This window comes from Pipistrellus kuhlii, unplaced genomic scaffold, assembly GCF_014108245.1.
Source record: "Pipistrellus kuhlii isolate mPipKuh1 unplaced genomic scaffold, mPipKuh1.p scaffold_m20_p_2, whole genome shotgun sequence".
Taxonomy (NCBI): Eukaryota; Metazoa; Chordata; class Mammalia; order Chiroptera; family Vespertilionidae; genus Pipistrellus; species Pipistrellus kuhlii.
In genome coordinates, this window is record NW_023425515.1 from 179,627,732 (window position 1) to 179,649,824 (window position 22,093).

General features: G+C 42.9%; 1 protein-coding gene and 1 non-coding gene across 2 annotated transcripts; both read left to right on the top strand.

The window, feature by feature from the left end:
* The first annotated feature begins 3,051 nt into the window (after positions 1-3,051).
* RPA2 (replication protein A2) lies at positions 3,052-21,887 on the top strand. Its single transcript, XM_036448383.2, has 9 exons — positions 3,052-3,210; positions 3,466-3,572; positions 9,063-9,164; positions 9,259-9,372; positions 14,470-14,544; positions 15,780-15,896; positions 19,032-19,139; positions 19,322-19,416; positions 21,220-21,887. Exons 1-9 carry the CDS (start codon positions 3,201-3,203, stop codon positions 21,302-21,304), a joined length of 813 nt encoding a protein of 270 aa, XP_036304276.1. The 5' UTR covers positions 3,052-3,200; the 3' UTR covers positions 21,305-21,887.
* On the top strand, positions 21,023-21,144 carry LOC118725171. Its single transcript, XR_004989902.1, has one exon. It is a non-coding gene; the product is annotated as a small nucleolar RNA SNORA26 (small nucleolar RNA).
* Positions 21,888-22,093: the final 206 nt, after the last annotated feature.

Here is a 22,093-nt window from a genome sequence, read left to right on the forward strand (position 1 = left end):
GCAGATTTCTGTGGATGGCCAGCTGCTCCCCCATGCTGCCAGCAGTTTTGGAGTAAACGCTCATCTATGATTCAACCCTGTAGCGACAGGCAGCCTGGACCCACTGGTTGTTTGGTTTCACCTCACCTTGACCTCTTTATTATAGGTCAATGCTCAACTACTGAGCCACACTAATGGGCTCTACATTCTTCCTTGTTTCACATCCTACATGTGTTTTTTGCTGCAGTCAATGAATTCTTGCTTGCTTTTCTACACTTTTGTCTCTTGATTGAAATCTATCCTTGGAGAAGACAAGAACCGAGGTCCCCTTGTCTCATCCGTAACACCGCCAGATCCTCAGAGCAGTCAGTCCAGCCAGCAACTGGCTTCTTTTAAAAAAAAAAAAAATTATTTTATTTTAAAAATATATTTTATTGATTTTTTTACAGAGAGGAAGGGAAAGAGATAGAGAGCTAGAAACGTCGATGATAGAGAAACATCGACCAGCTGCCTCCTGCACACCCCCCACTGGGGATGTGCCTGCAACCAATGTACATGCCCTTGACCAGAATCGAACCTGGGACCCTTCAGTCCGCAGGCCGACGCTCTACCACTGAGCCAAACCGGTTTCAGCAGCAACTGGCTTCTTGAGGGAACTCTCCTAACCCTGTCACTGAGAGGCAAATTCACAAGCTCTTGGAGAACAAACAAACCTGTATAACATGGCTGGTCTTTGCCATCGAAAAAACTTCACTGTTAGTTGGGGATAAAGCCGCTCATTCACAAATGAATCAAGACTATTAGTTATCCATTCACTCCTGCTGGGAACCATGTTCCAGGGAGACGGAGGGGACCCAGGGCAGTCCCTGCCCTCAAGATTGTTGGGGGGACCAAAACCGGACCAAAACAACTGATCGATGTTTCTAACTCTCTTTCTCTTCCTCTCTGTAAAAAATAAATAAATAAAAAATATTTTTAAAAAGTTAAACAAATAAATAAAGGGTATTGCTCCTCTTTTCAGTCCTGATAATAGCCTAGAGAGGGAAATGGAACACTTCTTGAAAACCACTGTGACTGGAAGACTGCAACTTGACAAAAGTAAACCTTGAGAGATGAATGCATTTAACACATAGAGAAATACTAATTATTTTAGCACTGAGAACTGAGCCCTGTTCAATTTGTCAGATCAGCAAGCTCTTGAAAAGATGTGCAAAAGTTGTATTCTGATGGTTGCATTGTGTTATATTTTAATCTAAGACATTTCATTTTTAAATGTATAACTTTCACTGCTGAATTTATAACTAATTAAACCCCAAACGAAGCCCATTAACTAAGGTGACCAGACATTCCGCTTTTGGAGCGACAGTCCCGATTTTTTTTTTTTTAAATATATTTTATTGATTTTGTACAGAGAGGAAGGGAGAGAGATAGAGAATTAGAAACATCAATGAGAGTCATCGATCAGCTGCCTCTTGCACACCCCCTACTGGGGATATGCCCGCAACCAAGGTACATGCCCCCGACCGGAATCGAACCCGGGACCCTTCAGTCCCCAAGCCGACGCTCTATCCATTGAGCCAAACCGGTCCCGGCTAAATATTTAATTTTCAAACCATCTTTTGTGGCCTTTTTAGGTCTCTGAATTTGCAAGATTGCCACCCAGGCCTCCCCTGAGCTTATTAGGTGAGCATGTGGCTCTTTTTGTCCACATGTTCCACTCTCTACAGGAGGAACATACTCATATTTAGAATAGTTGAAGCAACTAAGGATGTGGAGCTGGATTAGACTGGAGTGAGGATGGGTGTCGGGAGTGCAATCCTCAGAGTGTTTTGAAGGCCATCCTGGGGGAAAGTGTAGGGGTTTATTTTTGTTTTGTTTTGTTTTGTTTTTTATAGCTTCCCTGGGTAGAATTAGAAAAAGGGGTGGCAACACAAGAAGGGAATTTGGCTCTTTGTTTTCAAGATTATGCAATTGATAAAGTGCTGTGAAACCAGGACTGTGTGTTTCCTGGGGAACTGCAATGTGCAGACTCTGAAGCGGGAATTCTACTTTAGCGCTTTATTTATTTTATTTTTTTAAATATATTTTATTGCTTTTGTACAGAGAGGAAGGGAGAGAGATATAGAGCTAGAAACATCGATGAGAGAGTCATCGATGAGCTGCCTCTTGCACACCCCCTACTGGGGATATGCCCGCAACCAAGGTACATGCCCTTGACCGGAATCGAACCCGGGTCCCTTCAGTCCCCAAGCCGACGCTCTATCCATTGAGCCAAACCGGTTTCGGCTTTAGCGCTTTATTTTTAAAAATATTTGTTTTATTGAATTTTAGAGCGTGAGGAAGAGAGAAACATCAATGATGAGACTCATTGATCAAATGATTCCTGCACGCCCCCTACTGGGGGATGAACCCGCAACTGGGAGCAGGGAATCAAACCGTGTCCTCTTGGTTCCTGGGTCCATGCTCATTGGTTTAACCACACAGGCAGGGGTCTACTGTAGTGCTTTAGATTGAAGCGTCGTGTGATTGGTGAAAATATTTGGGCGGGAACCGAGGAAAACGCCGAACAAAGAAAGTGACGTCAGCGTCGCTTATGGATGGGGGTGGGATCATAGGGGCTTGAGATCCGGAATCATAATTGGATTGGTTATTTTTCTTTTTTTTATATATTTTTTTTATTGATTTTGTACAGAAAGGGAGGCAGAGAGATAGAGAGCTAGAAACATGGATGAGAAAGAGTCATCAATCAGCTGCCTCTTGCACACCCCCTACTGGGGATATGCCCGCAACCAAGGTACATGCCCTTGACCGGAATCGAACCCGGGCCCCTTCAGTCCCCAAGCCGACGCTCTATCCATTGAGCCAAACCGGTCTCAGCTGGATTGGTTATTTTTCTGAGTCACACAGATCCTCGCTTCCGCCGACGCAGCGTGCGTGCCCTTCCTAAAAATGGCCGCGGCAGCTTCCGGTCCTTCTTGGAACTGCGCGCGCGACTTGGGAAGCCAGGCCAGCAAATACCGGAAACGGCGTAGGATTCGCGTGCATTGATTGGATGACGCGAGAAGCGTTCTGGACAGTGATTGGCTCCGCCGTTCGCGGGAAGGAGTTTGTGGCGCCCGGGAAAAGTGTAGCGCTGCGACACCAACTAGGTTCTGAGGCGCCCGGCGAACCCGGTGGACCGGAGCCTTCTGGACGTCTTTCCTGAGGGGATCGTGACCACGATGTGGAATAGTAATGACCCATGTGGCGGAGGATGAGAATAGCGAGGATTTCGCCCAGAGCGCGGGGGTCGGAGAGGCTGGGGTGGCGGAGGGGGAGGGGCGGGAGCCGGAGCTGGGCGATCGGGGGCCGCGGCAGGTGGTGGGGAAGCTTAGGGACACGCTGGGAGGGTTCGGGTGCGGGAGCGAAGTGGGGAGGGCGCCTGTGGGTCTTTCAGAAGCTTGGGGAAGTAGCTCAGATGCTAACTCGGTCGTTATTTAAAACCAGGTGGATTTGAGAGCTATGGCAGCTCCACCTTTGGGGGAGCCGGTGGCTACACGCAGTCCCCCGGGGGCTTTGGATCGCCGACACCTTCTCAGGCCGAGAGGAAATCAGTACGTTGGAAGAGTGTTTCTTTTTCCTTTTCTTTTTTTAAAAATTTTATTGATTATGGTACCACATAATTGTCCTCATCCCCCCATTCCCACCCCAAGCCCCTCCCCACATATGCCCCCACCCCCCTGTTGTCCATGGCCACTGGCGAGGCCCATATGCGTGCACACAAGCCCTTTGGTTGATCTCTTCCCCTCCCCCTCCCCTCCCCTACTTTCCCTCTGAGGTTTGAGAGAAGAGTTTCTTATGTGCTCTGTCCTGAAGATCCTGGTTCATCCCCGTGAGAACATGTCTGCGCGAAGGAAGGGTGCAAACATGAACTGAATTGATAACTATTACCTTACCGAATCTCCTGATTAAGTGCTGTCCGTTAAAAAAAAAAGAATCTCTCCAAACGTTGCACCCACTGTTTCCTTGGCTTTCTTTTGAAATTTACTGATATGGCCAGTGCCTTGTGGGAAAACCGAACTCGTATTATTAGCCTATTTTACGTTCTTTCTGTATTCCGAGTCCTTTTTAAGTTAAACAGAGAGAAGTGATAAAATACGGGGGAAAGAGTGAGGTCTTTGAAGTCCATGGGTCTGTTCGCTATTTGCAGTGTCATCGAACACATTTCTTTTTTTAAGATATTTTATTGATTTTAGAGAGGAAGAGAGGCGAAGAGGGAGAGATAGAAACATCAATGATGACCGAAACCGGTTTGGCTCAGTGGATAGAGCATCAGCCTGTGGACTGAAAGGTCCCGGGTTCGATTCTAGTCAAGGGCATGTATCTCCCCCCCCCCCCCCAAGTCCACAGCTGATGCTCTATTTATTGAGCCAAACCAGCTAGGGCTCGAACAGATTTCTTCACCTTCTTCATAACCCATGCCTCACCAGGTTGTTGTGGGACCATATTAGCATATATATGCACTGCCTGCCCCACAGCCCCTGCAGTCAGTGGCCCCGCGTGTTATTGAAAAGGCCTGAGCGCGGGGCCATGATGCACAGCGCCCCGACCAACGGCCCTTTAACGGGCGAGGGCGGGGGGGGGGGGGGGGGGGGGGGGGGGGGGGGGGGCGCTCGCACCGGGTGTCCGGGGGCCCCTGTTTCTCGGTCTGATAATGGTACTAGCCCTTCTCATCCCACGGGGAATGGGTGAATAAGCTAAGGTGTAAGGAGGGGATCGGTAAAAAGCTGTCCACGCGCTGGTTATGTCCTCTTTGGGGAAAAGAGTTTGCGTTTAACCACTGCTGTGGGTTAACGTGGCCTCTGGAGGAGCCGCTCAGGTGTGGTGGTAAGATTCAGAGTTGGCAGGTTCTGTGTGTTGCGTTCAGGTTGGTAAGCTTTTACCTAGACTGTTGGTTTTGGGGTGGGTGTTGGTGAGGAAGAATGAATGCATCGATAATGTTCATGCATTTGGATTTTGCTTTATGTTTTTCATATAATTCTATAAGGTATTTGTTGCTTATTCCCTTGTACAACAGAGTTTGGGAGCTTAAGGGACTCTCTAAGCTGACGCAGTAAGTAACTGGAACCAGACAGAACACAAACACATACACACACACACACACACACACACACACACACGGTGCTGAGAAAATCCAAAGACCAGAGAGGACTCCAATTATCTAATTGTTTTTTTCTGTGAGACTTTGAAGGTGAAAACAGAAGCTAGATAATTGGTTCTCATCTCTTCTCCCTAAGTTTAACTATTTTTTCTTCATTCCAGTTGTTAGAATTTGTACCTCAGGATTCCTAGCTTGGGCTGTGTTTTGAAACAGCTTTTCAGAGAAGGATGATGGTTATAAGCTGAAGACTGAAACCTGGGTCTTTTTGCGTTTCAAATCCAGTGCCTTTTTCACAGTAAATTAGATTTAAATGTTTCCTATTGACTGTAAACCCATTATATTTTATTGAACCATGTGAAGTTTCCAATGTTTTATCCATAAAAATGGTGGTTTCATACAGTACTTAAAATAATGGTTCATAGTCAGCTAGAAAGTTATATTTTCAAAATTGAACATACTTGTGCCTGGTTGCACTCTCTGAATCTTTTTGGAACAAATCAGGCACTCTGCAATTGGTTCTGGCACATAATAGGTGCTCATTAGAAAGCAGGCTACAAGTGATTTTTTATTTTATTAAGACTATAGGATACACCCATAGCCTTTAGGTAGGAAATTCCAATAACAGAAATTTACAGAAGACAAAGAGGTGGAGGCTGCTTTAGCTAACAATGTTTCAACTAAACAGTGAGTGATTAGCTCTGACCTTTCACAGCAATTAAGGTTGTAGACCAGCCTTCTGGGTTTCCTGTCCACATCTTTCTATTAGTGAGACAATGATCAGTTTCGGCTATAGTGGTGTGTCCTGGGCCTGGCGCTGGGATTTGAACACAGATCTGTAGTACTGTCTGGCTCCAAAACCCATGTTCTTGCTGCTGTTACTACAGTGATTTTTAATTTTTTTATGCTGCAGATACAATAAAACTCTCAGTTGTGAGAGCCTGGGACCTCAGCAAATTTTAAATCTATAAATTCTAATATAGCATATAACTTCACCTATAAAATACTGTAAAGTAAACTTTAAAAAATATAGTTGAGCCGGGACCGGTTTGGCTCAATGGATAGAGCGTCAGCTTGGGGACTGAAGGGTCCTGGGTTCGATTCCGGTCAAGGGCATGTACCTTGGTTGCGGGCATATCCCCAGTAGAGGGTGTGCAAGAGGCAGCTGATCGATGACTCTCTCATCGATGTTTCTAACTCTCTAACTCTCTCCCTTCCTCTCTGTATAAAATCAATAAAATATATTTTTTTAAAAAATATATAGTCGATCCCTTCACATCCTTATTAAAAACTATTTCAGATATAAAGAGTGAGGAACAATAGCTGACACAATAATTGCTGACATTTATTGAGTATGCCTACATGTACCAGGTAATATTGTAGGTTCTTGGCCATATATTTAATTTTCATAATGATTTTGTCATTCCTAGTTTTATAGGTGAGGTTACTGAGGTACAGATGAGTTGAGAAATGTGAACAAAAGCACACTGTTCCTAAGTGGTAGAACCAAACTCTTATCCCTCAAATGCTGCCTTTTGTGGTATATGTTCTCGTGGTTGGCTGGGCTTATTTGCTACCAGCTTGCTAATACCATTCAAAACTATGCTTCAGCACAGTGAAATATTGTTAGTGTCATGGATCTTCGGGGTAAAGCTGGCAGCTGCTAAAGTCTACTATGTTTGGTCTTGCATGTAGAACAGTTGTCAGGTTGCTCCCTGTTGATTTCTGACAGGAAGAAGTCTAATCTTTAACCCACTATGCTTTTTTGTTTTGTAAATTACCTCTGATTCTGTGGAAGTGCATATTTGTCCTCAGTTTGTAATGCTCATTCCTCATTCACTATTTTTTCACTATCAAATGGTCATGCTTCAGTCTGAGCTGGTTTGGCTCAGTGGATAGAGCATCAGCCTGCAGACCAAAGGGTCCTGGGTTCTATTCTGGTCAAGGGCATGTACCTTAGTTGCAGGCTCCTCCCTGGCTCAGGGCACATGCAGGAGGCAACCAGTCAATGTGTTTTTCTCACATCGATCTTTCTGTCTTCTCCTCTTTCTTCCACTCTCCCTAAAAATCAATGGAAAAATATCCTTGGGTGAGAATTAACAAAAATTTTGGGGTTTTAGGGTTCAGCCTAAAATGCTCCCTCATGAAATCACCAATAATTTTTTTTTGATATCTTATTAGTGCATCTTATTTGGTAGTGTATCACGGTCAACTTTGTTATTTGCATTTTTAAAAAAATATGTACTTTATTGATTTTTCACAGAGAAGAAGGGAGAGGAATAGAGAGCTAGAAACACTGACCAGCTGCCTCCTGCACACCCCTTACTGGGAATGTGCCTGCAGCCAATGTACATGCCCTTGACCGGAATCGAACCTGGGACCCTTCAGTCCGCACATTGACGCTCTATCCACTGAGCCAAACGGGTTTCGGATATTATTTGCATTTTTATCTCCCCAGGGTTTGTAGTTTGTTAAGGGCAAACTATACTCATCTTTATGTGACCCAGACAATCCCTGGCCAGTTGTAGACAAAAATAAGTTTATACTATTGTTAGATTCTTCAGGATGTGATTTGAGTGTTCTTACTAGGCACTCTTCTGCCCATCACATCCTGTCCCTTCCCTTGAAGATGTCTGGTATAGCCAAGCTCTTACCCAGTTTTCCCCAGGACTTCCATCCGATTGTCAGAACATCTGTCCTAAAGGAAGTCATACCTTAAACTTTTTGTTATATTTATATTAAGAGATTTAAAGCAAGCTCTGGCCGGTTTGGTTAACTGGTTAACATGTCAGCCTATGGACCAAAGGGTCACAGTCAAGGGCAGCATGTACCTCTGTTGCGGCTTCATTCCCTGCCCCCAGTCAGGGTATTTGAAGGAGGCAATCAGTCATTGTGTCTCTCTCACATCAATGTTTCTCTTTCTCTTCCCTCCTCTCTTGCTATATCATTCTCTCTAAAAGTCACTGGGAAAAATAACCTTGGTTGAGGGTTTTAAAAAAGAGTGAGAGCCAGAACCGGTTTGGCTCAGTGGATAGACCGTCGGCCTGCGGACTGAGGGGTCCCAGGTTCGATTCCAGTCAAGCGCATATACCTTGGTTGCAGGCACATCCCCAGTAGGAGGTATGCAGGAGGCAGCTGATCGATGAGAAACATCTCTCATAGATGTTTCTTACTCTCTATTCCTCTCTCTTCCTCTCTATGAAAAATCAATAAAATATATTTAAAAAAATAAATAAATAAGAGTGAGAGATTTAGAGCAAGTCCAAAGTTCTATCTCCACTGGCCGTTTCTCAAACCCTTTCCAAATACCATCTCATCTTACAGTGATGAGCAGCTAGCTCCATCAGCCTAAAGCTGGGGTTTCCTCTTAAAAGTTTGTTCAGGAAGCAGGTCATTCCTATGCTGTCCCCACTTTGGTTCACTCTTGGTGAATCTCTAGTGCAATATAAACTTAGCCATTCTCCAGGAGCTTTGGAATCATGCAAACCTGGGTTTGACTTCTAAAGTGTGGCATTTGTTAGCTATATGACCTTGGTTTCCATCTGAAACGCAGGTAATGAGGCTTGTTTTATCCAATCCTCCTATATAATAAAAGGCTAATATGCAAATTGGCCAAATGGTGGAACAACTGGTCGCCATGATGTGCACTGATCATCAAGGTGCACACACTCAATGCAGGAGCTGCCCCCAGGGGGAGCACTGCTTAGCCACAAGCTGGGCTCATGGCTGGTGAGTGCAACAGCGGTGGCAGGAGCCTCTCCCGCCTCCAAGGCACTCACTGCGAGAGGGCACAGGCGAACTGATGGGGACACACACATACACCCCTCCCCAGAATGCACAAACTTCATGCACTGGGCCTCTAGTGTTATATGCAAAGTGCTTGGCACATGTAGCAGGTATTAAATGAGTAGTTATTTCAGTTGACTTTGTACATGCTTTCTTTCAGAGAGCCCGAGCCCAGCATATTGTACCCTGTACCATATCTCAGCTGCTTTCTGCCACTCTGGTTGATGAAGTGTTCAGAATTGGAAGTGTTGAGATATCACAGGTATGAATAATGAAATAAAATTATTTCTTTTAAAAATACATAAATGTTGCTTTTGTTTCAAAGAAAACCAAACTTTTTTTTTCTTCTGATGTAGGTCACTATTGTGGGGATAATCAGACATGCAGAGAAGGCTCCAACCAACATTGTTTACAAAATAGATGACATGACAGCTGCACCCATGGATGTTCGCCAGTGGGTTGACACAGATGTAAGCGGTTTTTAAATCAGGGTGGGGTTACTTTGGGACTTTGGAGTTGTTGGATTTTTTTAGTCTTTTGGAAGATTCTTATTATAAAAATCTATATAAAAGGCTAAATGTCCATCTATCCAACCAGTAGCTATGATGTATATTGACCAATGGGGCAGACGCTCAATGCAGGAGCTGCCATGATGTGCACTGACCATTTAAAAATAAACAGCACCATGGAGCTGGCACCAACAAACCAACACTTAGCTTCCCCCAAGTGGGACACAGGCCCCACCCACTACCACCCCAGAGCAACAGCCCACCAAATTGCAGCCAACACTGCCAAGACCCCCGGTGCAAAATGTGGCCCACAGCCCAGCCCCACCCAGAAATGGTTGCTGTGGATGCTGAGTAATGATATCACATAGCTTCCTCTCCCTAGCCACTAGCCTCCTTGGAGTTTCTTCAGGCCGGGAACCCAACTTGCTTTATAGCCAGGTACAAACATTTTATAGTGGATAACCAGATGTTTGTGAAGCGTTTCCCCATGCCTTATCTCATTTGATCCTCACAGAAGTCCTAAAGTAGATAGATAGGAGACTTGGTAGAATCTTATTTTCTTTTTGTTAGCAGGATGTGAATAGTGATATTAAAATATTTATTCTAATTAACTTCCTTTTAATGTGCACAAATCCGTGCACTGGGACACTAGTAATGCATAAGACATCAAAGGCAAAATCCTTAAAATAAAAGGTTAATATATCGTAAAACTTTAAAACCTTCTAACTTTTCAAAATACTATAAACAAGTAAAAAAGGCAAAAGACAGGCCCTGGCTAGTTTGGCTCAGTGAATAGAGCATCGGCCTGAGGACTGGGGGGTCCCTGGTTCGATTCCGGTTAAGGGCATGTACCTTGGTTGCAGGCACATCCCCGATAGGGGGTGTGCAAGAGGCGGCTGATTGATGTTTCATTGAGGTTTCTGACTCTATCCCTCTCCCTCTTTGTAAAAAATCAATAAGATATATTTTTTTAAAAAGGGGGGCAAAAGACAGACATTAGAGAACAAGGATTTTTATGTTGGCATTGTATCCCCAGCACCTAAACCAATACCAGTTACATAGTGGGCCCTAAGTAAATATTATTTAAATAAATGGGGAAATTTTTGCACATATTATAAACATCAAATTTTTTATTTGATAAAAGCTCTTACAAAGAAAGAACCAATTGCATTTTAGAGAAGTGGGCAAAGAAGATACACATATTTTATTACAGATGAAATATAAATTGCAACAATAATAAACAAGTTTAATAGACATTAAGATATCATTTTTAACATACTAAATTGACAAAAGAAAAAAAAAGAATGGCATTGCCTACTTCAGATGAGAGCAGTAATTAGCATAGTGTCTCTAGTACTTAGTAAGCACTTAATTAATTAATGATTTGTCACTGTTTGTTTGGGGAAGTGAGTATACCTACTCCGATGGTATAAATACACTAAGAGGCCAGATTATTATGATCTCTGAATGCAGGTGCATGAATTCGTGTATGGGTGGGTCCAGCCAGCCTGGTCAGGGGGAGGGAACATAAGGGGTTGGCTGGCCTGCCTGCTGGTTGAATTCCTGGTCTAGGGGACAGTTTGCATTTTATATAGGATATACACTGAGTGGCCAGATTATTATGTGTTCAGAGATCATAATAATCTGGCCACTCAGTGTATAAACTGATAAAACTTTTCTCAAAAATCAACTGATGATCCCTAACCTTTTGGCTTAGTGGATAGAGCGTCAGTCCCCATGGGGATTCAAGGGTCCCGGGTTCGATTCCAGTCAAGGGCATGTACCTTGGTTGTGGGCACATTTCCAGTAGGGAGTGTGCAAGAGGCAGCTGATCGATGTTTCTCATTGATGTTTCTAACTCTATTCCTCTCCCTTCCTCTCTGTAAAAAATCAAAAAATATATCTATATTTCTAAAAATCAGCTGATGCCGAAACCGGTTTGGCTCAGTGGATAGAGCATCGGCCTGCGGACTAAAAATAAAAGACATTTGTTTTTTGTTTTTTGGTTTTTTTTAAATATATTTTATTGATTTTGTACAGAGAGGAAGGGAGAGAGATAGAGAGTTAGAAACATCGATGAGAGAGAGTCATCGATCAGCTGCCTCTTGCACACCCTCTACTGGGGATATGCCCGCAACCAAGGTACATGCCCTTGACCGGAATCGAACCCAGGACCCTTCAGTCCCCAAGCCGACGCTCTATCCATTGAGCCAAACCGGTCCCGGCAAAAGACATTTGTTTAAAAAAAAAAAAAAAAAAAAAAATCAGCTGATGATGGGATTGCCCTAGCCAGTTTGGCAGTGGATAAGAGTGTCACCCTGCAGACTAAAGGGTCCCCAGGTTCAATTCTGGTCAAGGCAAGGACATATGCCTGGGTTGCGAGCACAATCCTCAGTAGTGGGGCATGCAGGAGACAGCCAATCAATGATTCTTTCTCATCGTTGATGTTTCTATCTCTCTTCCTTTCCTTTCCCTTTCCCCTTTCCTTTTCCTTTTCCTTTCCCTTTCCCTTTCCCCTTTCCTTTTCCTTTCCCCTTTCCCCTTTCCCCTTTTCCCTTTCCCTTTCCCCTCCTTTCCTTTCCTTTCCCCTTTCCTTTCCTTTCCCCTCCTTTCCTTTCCTTTCCCCTCCTTTCCTTTCCCTCCTTCCCTTCCCTTCCCTTCCCTTCCCTTCCCTTCCTTCCTTCCTTCCCTTCCCTTCCCTTCCCTTCCCTTCCCTTCCCTTCCCTTCCCTTCCCTTCCTTCCCTTCCCTTCCCTTCCCTCCCTCCCTCCCTCCCCTCCCCTCCCCTCCCCTCCCCTCCCCTCCCCTCCCCTCCCCTCCCCTCCCCTCCCTCCCCTCCCCTCCCCTCCCCTCCCCTCCCCTCCCCTCCCCTCCCCTCCCCTCCCCTCCCCTCCCCTCCCCTTCCCCTCCCTTCCCCCCCTTCCCCCCCCCTTCCCCCCCCTTCCCCCCCCTTCCCCCCCCTTCCCCCCCCTTTCCTCCCCTTTCCTTCCTTTCCTTTCCCCTTTCCTTTCCCCTTTCCTCTTTCCTTTCCTTTCCTCTTTCCCCTTTTCTTCCCCCTTTCCTTCCCCCTTTCCTTTCCCCTTTCCCCTCCTTTCCTTTCCCCTCCTTTCCTTTCCCCTCCTTTCCTTTCCCTTCCCTTCCCTTCCCTTCCTTTCCCTTCCCTTCCTTTCCCTTCCCTTACCTCCCCTCCCCTCCCCTCCCCTCCCTTTCCTCTCCTTTCCTCTCCTTTCCCTTCCTTTCCTTTCCCTTCCCTTCCCTCCCCTCCCCTTCCCTCCCCTCCCCCCTCCCCTCCCCTCCCCTCCCCTCTTTTTAAAAAACTATTTAAAAAATCAGCTAATGATCAAAATCATCCTTCATAAAAATGTTGACTTCATACTCCACTGCTAAAGGTTTACATTAAGGAAATAATGAAATACATGTGCAGTTGTAAGAATGTTAATCATATCATTATTTATAATAATGAAAAAAGCAATCTCAAAATATTAATAATAGAGTATTTTTAATTAAACCATGGTATACAGTATTTATAAAATATTCCAAATGATGTAGAAAAGTATGAATTGTCACAAAAAAGTGTTTACCATAAGTTCTTGAGAGGAAAATAGCATGCTATATGATAGTGTGCATAGTATGACCCCATTTTTGCAAAGAAAAACGTGTATGGAGAAAATAGACTGAAAAAAAATACATGTTTTTTATTTTTTAATTAGGCAGAGGCTTTTTTTAAATTTTTTTAAAATTTATTTCAGAGAGGAAGGGAGAGAAACATCAATGATGAGAGAGAATCGTTGATCAGCTGTCTCCTGCACACCCCCTACTGGGGATTGAGCCCACAACCTAGGCATGTGCTCTTGACTGGTAGATAAAAGAGACTTGGTCTCGAACCCAGGACACAGGCCAATGCTCTAGCCTAGGGGTGTCAAACTCAATCAGAGAAGGGGCCAAAATCTAAAATCCAGCCTAAATCGCGGGCCAAATGGTTTACTGAACAGTCATAAACTGTCATTGTGATGGAAACGCAGCAGAGTGCAGTGATGACAGCGCGGTGCGGGCCACATTGCAAGGCCTGGCGGGATGGATTTGGCCCGCGGGCCTTGTGTTTGACACATGTGCTCTAGCCATTGAGCCAAAACAGCTAGGGCTTGATTTTTACATTTGAGTTTTTTGTTGTTGTTTTTTAAAATATATTATTGACTTCAGAGATGGAGGGAGAGGGAGAAAGAGATAAATACATCAATGATGAGAGAATCATTTATCAGCTACCTTCTGCACTCCCCACACTGGGTTTGGAGCCTGCAACCGGGCTTGTGTCCTGACCTGAACTGAACTATGACTTCCTAGTTCATAGATCAATGCTCAACCACTGGGCTACATGGCCCAGGCGATTTTCTAGGTGTTTTTTTTTCTTCTTTCTAGTTTTTTATAGTCATGTATTTTATAATCATAAAAATCTTATGAATCAGCTTATATTCTTTTCTTATAAATAATGTGTACATATTCTAGAAAACCCCAATTATCCCAGTTTACCATTGTTCACATTTTAGTGTGTATTTTCCCCCTCTTGGGGAATCACCTTTCTAACCAGTTAATAGAATTCTACATTGTATGAATGTGTGCCTGTTGTTGGATATTTAGGCTGTTTTAAATTTTTCAATATTGTAATCTATGTTATTATGAATATTCCTAAAGCTAAATCTATGCATGTTCTTAATTATTTCATTTAATTCCTAAAAGTAGAAACACTATGCCAATAAGTATGTCCACTATCCACCAGAAAGTTGTGTGCCTAAGAGCACTGAATGAGAGTACCAGCCTTGTTTGCTTTTTTATGATGTACATAACAGAACTTTGGAACAGGAAATTACCTTTAGAGATGTTTATTCTAATTCCTGTTTTTACAAAAACAGTTAACTCTAATAGATAGGTTAAATTAGTTAGCGACATATTAGGATCCTGTAGCTTGATAACTTTTTGTTTCTGTACATAATTTAGAGATTTTAAAGAAGCTTTTACCAATATCACTAAAACCTTAGTAATGTGTTTGTATTTTATCTGTTAGGATGCCAGTGGTGAAAACACTGTGGTTCCTCCAGAAACGTATGTGAAAGTGGCTGGCCATCTGAGATCTTTTCAGGTAAAGTCAGAAAAAAATGACTGTTAAAATGTATTTGCATGGGCCCTGGCTGGGAAGATTAGTTGGTTAGAGTGTTGTCCTGATATGCTAAGATTGCATATCAGGACAACTCTTTTACCAATAAGGGGCAGGTTTGATACCCCTTAAAAATAAAAATAAAAATAAAATTTTAAATGTATTTGTATGCCAACAATTTCTAGATTCATGCCTGCATTTAGAATTCTTAAAAACTTAACTAAGTCTTTGTGCTTAATGAGAAGTATATTGAAGTTATTTTATTATTCTCTTCTTCAAAAGGAAATAATGGATTTTTACCTTAATATAAAACTAGCAGAATGGTAGAGAAAGAACAGGATCTTCGCCTGCAATTGACATCTATGGCATCCATTAGGCCTAGATAGGTGGGCACTGGATTTAGAATCAGGATCTTAGGTTCAGCTTGGTATGTAACCTTGGGAAGTCATTGAACATCTCTGAGATTGTTTAATTGTTTTTTTATATATACTAGAGGCCCGGTGCATGAAATTCATGCATTGAGGGGGTGTCCCTCAGCCCAGCCTGCACCCTCTCCAATCTGGGACTCCTTGAGGGATGTCCAACTGCCCATTTAGGCCCAGTCCCAATGCGCCTAAATGGGCAGTCAGACATCCCTCTCACAATCCAGGACTGCTGGCTCCCAACCACTCACCTGCCTGGTTGCCCCTAACCGCTTTTGCCTGCCAGCCTGATCAACCCCCAACCACTCCCCTGCCAGCATGATCAATACCTAACTGCTCCCCTGCTGGCCTAAATGCCCTCTCCTACCAGCCTGGTTGCCCCCAACTGTCCTCCTCTGCAGGCCTGATCGCCCCCAACTGCCCTCTGCTGGCCCCGGTCACCCCTAACTGCCCTCTCCTGCAGGCCTGGTCCCTCCCAACAGCCCTCCCTTGCTGGCCTGATCGCCCATAACTGCCCTTCCCTGCCGGCCATCTTGTGGTGGCCATCTTGTGTACACATGGGGGCTACCATGTTTGATCACATGGGGGCGGCCATCTTGTGTGTTGGAGTGACAGTTAATTAGCATGTTACTCTTTTTTTAGATAGGATATATTTTATTGACTATATTAATCTTGAGTAAAATTTTTAAAATATATAACACATTTTTTCCATATTAGCAAAATATAACCAAGAAAAGAGCCATAATGTTTTGACCTGAAATTGACTTGGATATGCTTACCTTTTATTCTCTTTAATAGAACAAAAAAAGCCTGGTGGCCTTTAAGATCATGCCTCTGGAGGATATGAATGAGTTCACCGCACATATTCTGGAAGTAGTGAATGCACACATGATGCTGACCAAAGCTAACAGCCAGGTGAGCAGCTTCATTCATAACTTCTTCTTTTTTCTTTTTTCTTTGTTATTAATATACCTGTATTGATTTTAGAGAGGAATATAGAGGGTGAGAGAGATAGCAACATCAATGATGAGAGAAAATCATTGATCAGCTGCACTCTGCATGCCCCCTACTGGGGATTGAGCTGCAACCTGGCTCGTGCCCTAACCGGGAATCCAGCTGTGACTTCCTGGTTCATAGGTTGATGCTCAACCACTGAACCACATTGGCCAGGCCTAATTGATCTTTTTAAAAGCTCACTGAGGCTGCTGTATGGATAATAGATTAGGAGACACCAAGAATAGCAACAGTAGTAGTTTAGAGGAATTGTAACGGTAGTGGTAAAAAAAATTTTTTTATATATATATACGTGTTGTTTTTTTTTATTGATTTCAGACATAAGACTTCTATTTCACCAGCAGACAATGTGAAGGTATCTAGCTTGAAAACAAAGGACTACAACTGATTTTTTTTTTTTAACATGCTCTATTATTTTTTATTTTTTAATATATTTTATTGATTTTTTACAGAGAGGAAGGGAGAGAGATAGAGAGTTAGAAACATCGATGAGAGAGAAACATCAATCAGCTGCCTTCTGCACACCCCCCACTGGGGATGTGCCTGCAACCAAGGTATATACCCTTGACCGGAATCGAACCCGGGACCCTTCAGTCCACAGGCTGACACTCTATCCACTGAGCCAAACCGGTTTCGGTACACAACTGATTCTTTTTCTTTTTTTTTTCTTTTTTTTAATATATTTTATTGATTTTTCTTACAGAGAGGAAGGGAGAGGGATAGAGAGCTAGAAACATCAATGAGAGAGAAACATTGACCAGCTGCCTCTTGCACACCCCCTACTGGGGATGTGCCCACAACTAATGTACATGCCCTTGACCGGAATCGAACCTGGAACCTTTCAGTCCACAGACCGACGCTCTACCGCGGAGCCAAACCGGTTTCGGCACACAACTGATTCTTGGTTCTTGTTTTGTTTACCTCAAATGTTCATCTAGTGAACGTTTGTTGAATGAGTAAATCTCCCAACTGGATGGGATTTTTCCTAGTGAGGTTCCACAGTGCTCCTATACCCTGTTATGGGTTAACATTAACTGGTCATCATTACTTCTCAGTTCAATAGATTAAACATTGATTGAGCACACACTGTCCCCCAGGCACTGTGCAAAGATGAAGGGACTGATGGGGGAAAGTGAATGAAGGCTGCAGAGAGAAAGACTGGGCCGTATGCCATGAGAACCAAGAAGGAAGACCATGACTTAACTTGGCTTTGGGAATGTCAACAAAGTGTTTATCAGGCAGACGAGGAGAGGAGCATTCCAGACAGGAAATGACATGTTTGGGACAAAGGCATGTTTTTGGATGGCAAGAAGTCCAAGTGCAGTTGGAGGGTAGAGTGTGCTGAAAGGAGTGATGAAAAAAAATACAGATTTTGACATCTAACTGTGGTGGGTCTTGAGTGTCCAGTAGGAGTTTTACATTGTTTTCACAGGCAGGGGGAGCCACCTGGAAGCTTTTAGGCAGAGAAGCAACATGACCGGAAGTTACTTGGTAGCAATGAGGAGGGTTGATCGGAGTAGGAGAGACTAGCAGCTGAGATAACAATCAGGAGACCAGGTGTGTTGAGGATTGACTTGAGCGACACTGAAGATTGTATTAAAAGGCTGCGGTGACAGGTTATGGAAGGGGAACAAATGGATAACTGAGGTCTAGCTGATTAGGTTTGAGTTTACTAATTGAGATGGAATATAGCAGGGCAAACAGGTTTGGGGAGAAAAGTAATAAATTTTATTTTGAAGTGTGAGACAGCTTAGATATAGGTGTCCAATAGATGACTGGGACTAAGGATTTGTGCCTAGGAGGAGGTCTGGAATGAAATCCTGGGGAGACTTATCGGCCTTTTAAGAGTCAGGTAGAAGAAGAGCTAATAAATTATATTGATAAGGTGTAGTTTGAGAGGTAAGAGGAGAATCAGAACACTGGGGAATCAAGAAGCCCAGGAGGGGATGGGGAGAGAGAAACCCAGGAGACACTTAAAAAAATAGATTTAAAGAAAAGAAGTAGTAGTTTAGGGAAGGTTACATTGCAAGAGGATTGTGCTAAGCAGTTTCTCCTTCTGAGAGGTCAAGTGTTATGAGGTCTGAAAGAGATTATTGGATATGTTGGTTGACAAGTCTTTGGTGAGGAAAGTTTCAGAGGTGCTTTGAAGAAGGAAATGAAAACTGTTTATATATACATATATTTTTTTCAAAACAAATTTTTTTTTCAATCTGGTGTAAAAGAGAAGAAGAGAGGGGTTGATGGAAACTACTCTCCTTTTCTTTCCATATAACGCTTCACGCCTACTTGAACACCAAGAATATCATTATAGCAAATCTGGGTAATTTTCTTCTCAGTGCTAGTTTTCCTCTTGTTCCCCTCATATTACAAAGAATAGAAGGAGCCGGGTTTGATATGTCCTTTACCTTCCTTTGAAATATTCATCATGCCCTAACCAGTTTGGCTCAGTGGATAGAGTGTTGGCCTGGGGACTCAAGGGTCCCAGGTTTGATTCTGGTCAAGGGCATATATCTTGGTTGCAGTCACATCCCCAGTAGGGAGTGTGCAGGAGGCAGCTGATCGATGTTTCTTTCATTGGTGTTTCTAATCTCTATCCCTCTCCCTTTCTCTCTGTAAAAACCTATAAAATATATATTTAAAAAATATATTTATTAGATAATAGCTTCCCCTTCCAATATAAATACTTGTTATTGGGCCCTAAGCCAGTTTGCCTCAGTGAATAGAGTGTTGGACTGAAGTGTCCAGAGTTCAGTTCCAGTCAAGGGCACATGCCTGGGTTGTGGGCTCGATCCCCAGTAAGGGGGCATGCAGGAGGCAGCCAATGGATGATTCTCTCTCATCATTGATGTTTCTATCTCACCCTCTTCCTTCCTCTCTGAAATCAATAAAAATATTTTTTAAATTTTAAAAAATCACTTATTATTGGGAAAACTTTACCTAAATTGTTTTTTTGTAAGAATTAACAAGCTCTTTAAAATAGCACGGACTGTGTTTAAATTGAATTTTCTAATATTGTGAACTTATCTCTTAATTCAGCCCTCAGCAGGGAGAGCACCTATCAGCAATCCAGGAATGGGTGAAGCAGGGAGCTTTGGTGGGAATAGCCTCATACCGACAAATGGCCTCACTGTGGCCCAAAATCAGGTAAACTCTACTTGAATGGCTCCAGAAATGCAAAGCACAGACTGTCATAAATGTTGTTACTTCCTTAATGATTCTGAGATTATCTAAGTACCCAACTTGTTTCCTTCTTATAAAGACATTTAGTTTTAAGAGGGAAGCTGATTCAAAGTAGTTGCTAAAATCTTTCTGATTTGAATGTTCAGGTGCTGAATTTGATTAAGGCTTGCCCAAGACCTGAAGGATTGAACTTTCACGATCTCAAGAACCAGCTTCAACACATGCCTTTAACCTCAATCAAGTGAGTATTTGATTTCTATGAGCTAGGACTCCAGAATTATGCCCATTTCACCTCATCAGAGTTTCCTGGTAATGAGAAGTGAGTTTTTAAAAAAATATCTGTTGCCCAGCTAGCTGGTGTGGCTCAGTGATTGAGCATCAACCTATGAACCAGGAGATCATAGTTCGATTTCAGTCAGGGCACTTGCCTGGGTGTGAGCTCCATCTCCTGTTGGGAGTGTGCAGGAGGCAGGCAGGCAGTGATTCTCTCATCATTGATGTCTCTCTCCCTTCCTTTCTGATATTAAAATATATATTTTTTAAAAACACACACAAGCCGAAACCAGTTTGGCTCAATGGATCGAGCGTCGCCCTGTGGACTGAAAGGTCCCAGGTTCGATTCCGGTCAAGGGCATGTACCTTGATTGTGGGCACATCCCCAGTGGGGGGTGTGCAGGAGGCAGCTGATTGATGATTCTCTCTCATCAATGTTTCTAACTCTCTATCCCTCTCTCTTCCTCTCTGTAAAAAATCAATAAAATATATTTTAAAAATCACATAACACACTCACACACACATACACACACAAAACTATTGACAGAAAGGAAGTTGTTCAGTCATGGAAAAATAGAAAAGAACTTGCAAAAATGTTGTTGCGCATCACATCACTCATTTGTTTGTTCATTCAAGAAATACTGAATCCCATTCATTATGTGGGATATAATTTTGAGCAAAAATTGACTTTATACCTCTTGATTAGATCTGGAGGAGTGTGAGGTCCTTAGCTTCTGTCTTTAGATGTACAGTACCATTTGCATTACCATTCCATTGTGGAGATGTGCGCATCAGGACCTGAAGCCATTAGACAGTCCTTCCCACAGCCTCGTCCTGATATAAGGTTAGAAAGCAGCTTCCTGATTTCAGTGAACTAATCAAACAGACTGAGTATTATGATACTTGGATTATTGTTACCATAAATCAATATGCTAGGCCTACATAGAAAAATGCTCAGGTTTAATTTCATTTCCTGTCATATAAAATGAGGATAATAGTTTCAGTCTCAGAGTAACTATGATGATGTATAGAATGTCTGTTACCATAGTACCTCTTCTATAATTTGGCCCTGTTACTAAATATGTTATTGACTCTGGTCCTGAGGTCTGTGAAGGTTTGAAGGTCTCTTAACTATTTCTGGAAAGACCTTCCCTTTAGAACTTCCTGCAACTTTACTTCTCAGAGGGCAGGCTAGCAGTTCAAGGGGGGGTGGGGATGGAGGGGGGACACAACTTTTAAAAATAACTCTTTATGCTAGGAGATTTTATGTGCAAGCTGGACTACAACTTTAGATCATTGTTTCGATTTGCTTCTACTGGTATTTAATGAGGCTCTATTTTCTAGTCTTTATATAATTTGGGAGAGATATCCAACGCAGTCCTCTCCCAGTAGCCATTGCCTGCGTGGATGATCTCAGTTTTGTAAATTTACTGCCACCTCTCTCTGCGAGAGCTTTCTGTGAGCAAATGGATGTGAATTCTTAGCCAAGATGGGAAGCGGGAGGGGGGGGGGGGGTAGTGAAGTTTTCATGTTTGGCAACGTCACAAAGGCGTGCCCTTTCTCCGCCCTTCACTGTGTCCTTTTAAGGCTGATGCAGTGCATTAAGAGGCTAACACAGAAGGGTAAACTAAGTCTCCATAAAACCCAGAGAAGAGATGGTAAAACTCCTCTTTGGATCCTGTCTGGAGTCACAGCAGGAAAAAACAAGTTTTAATATAAGAATTTTTTATAAAGAAGGAAAATGAGCCTTTTTCCCTCCCTTTCTTTTTAGGCAAGCTGTGGATTTTCTAAGCAACGAGGGACACATCTATTCCACTGTGGATGATGATCATTTTAAATCCACAGATGCAGAATAACTGGATCTAATTGGTATGCATCATATTTTCCAGCTGGGCCTATTCTCAGTCTGTGTGTCCAGCTGTGCATTTGTTTTGAACAGTTGACTTCTAGAAAGTAGGTTTCATCCCTAAAATGTCTCAATTGACATCATTTTGAAACTTAACTGCTCTTCCGTTATTTTGAAATTCAAAGTGAAATGGGCAACTCCTAGGGGTGTGAGCTAAAGTGGAATTTTAAAGTTACAAATTAGGTAGTTATACCACCATCTGGATAGATGAAGTGGAAGAGCGATGCTGCCAATAGTTGGGCAGATTAATTCTCAGGAATCTCTATTCCTAAAATATTTCCTGTTGAGTACGATCAGGGTCTGTCAGAGAGCTGGCCAGGAAATCTAACTTCTGCCTGGCTTTGTTCCCATTTTGGTTATGTGGTGTTACTTTCAGAATTGCACTTTTCAACTTGTCATGGCTGCTGCCAAGTGTTTTGGTAAATACGAAGTTCTAGGGTGGTGGTCTCGTGTAGCCGAGGAGAGAAATGTCACCGTGTTTTGTACAAAATAAGTACATCCATGTGTTTAATAAAATAGTTATATTATTGTAACTTGTGAAGACATTCTTATTTTTCTTGTTAGTATAATTACTACCTTATCTGAGACAGTATAGCATACTCAACTTGGATTTGACATCGTGGCTCTCCTGCTTTTTAGTTAAGATCTTGAGCAGGGTATATCAGCCTCCGTTTATGAAAAGACAAGAATGTTATTTCCTTATAGGTTTGTGATGAAGATTGAATGAAGTAAGTTTGTA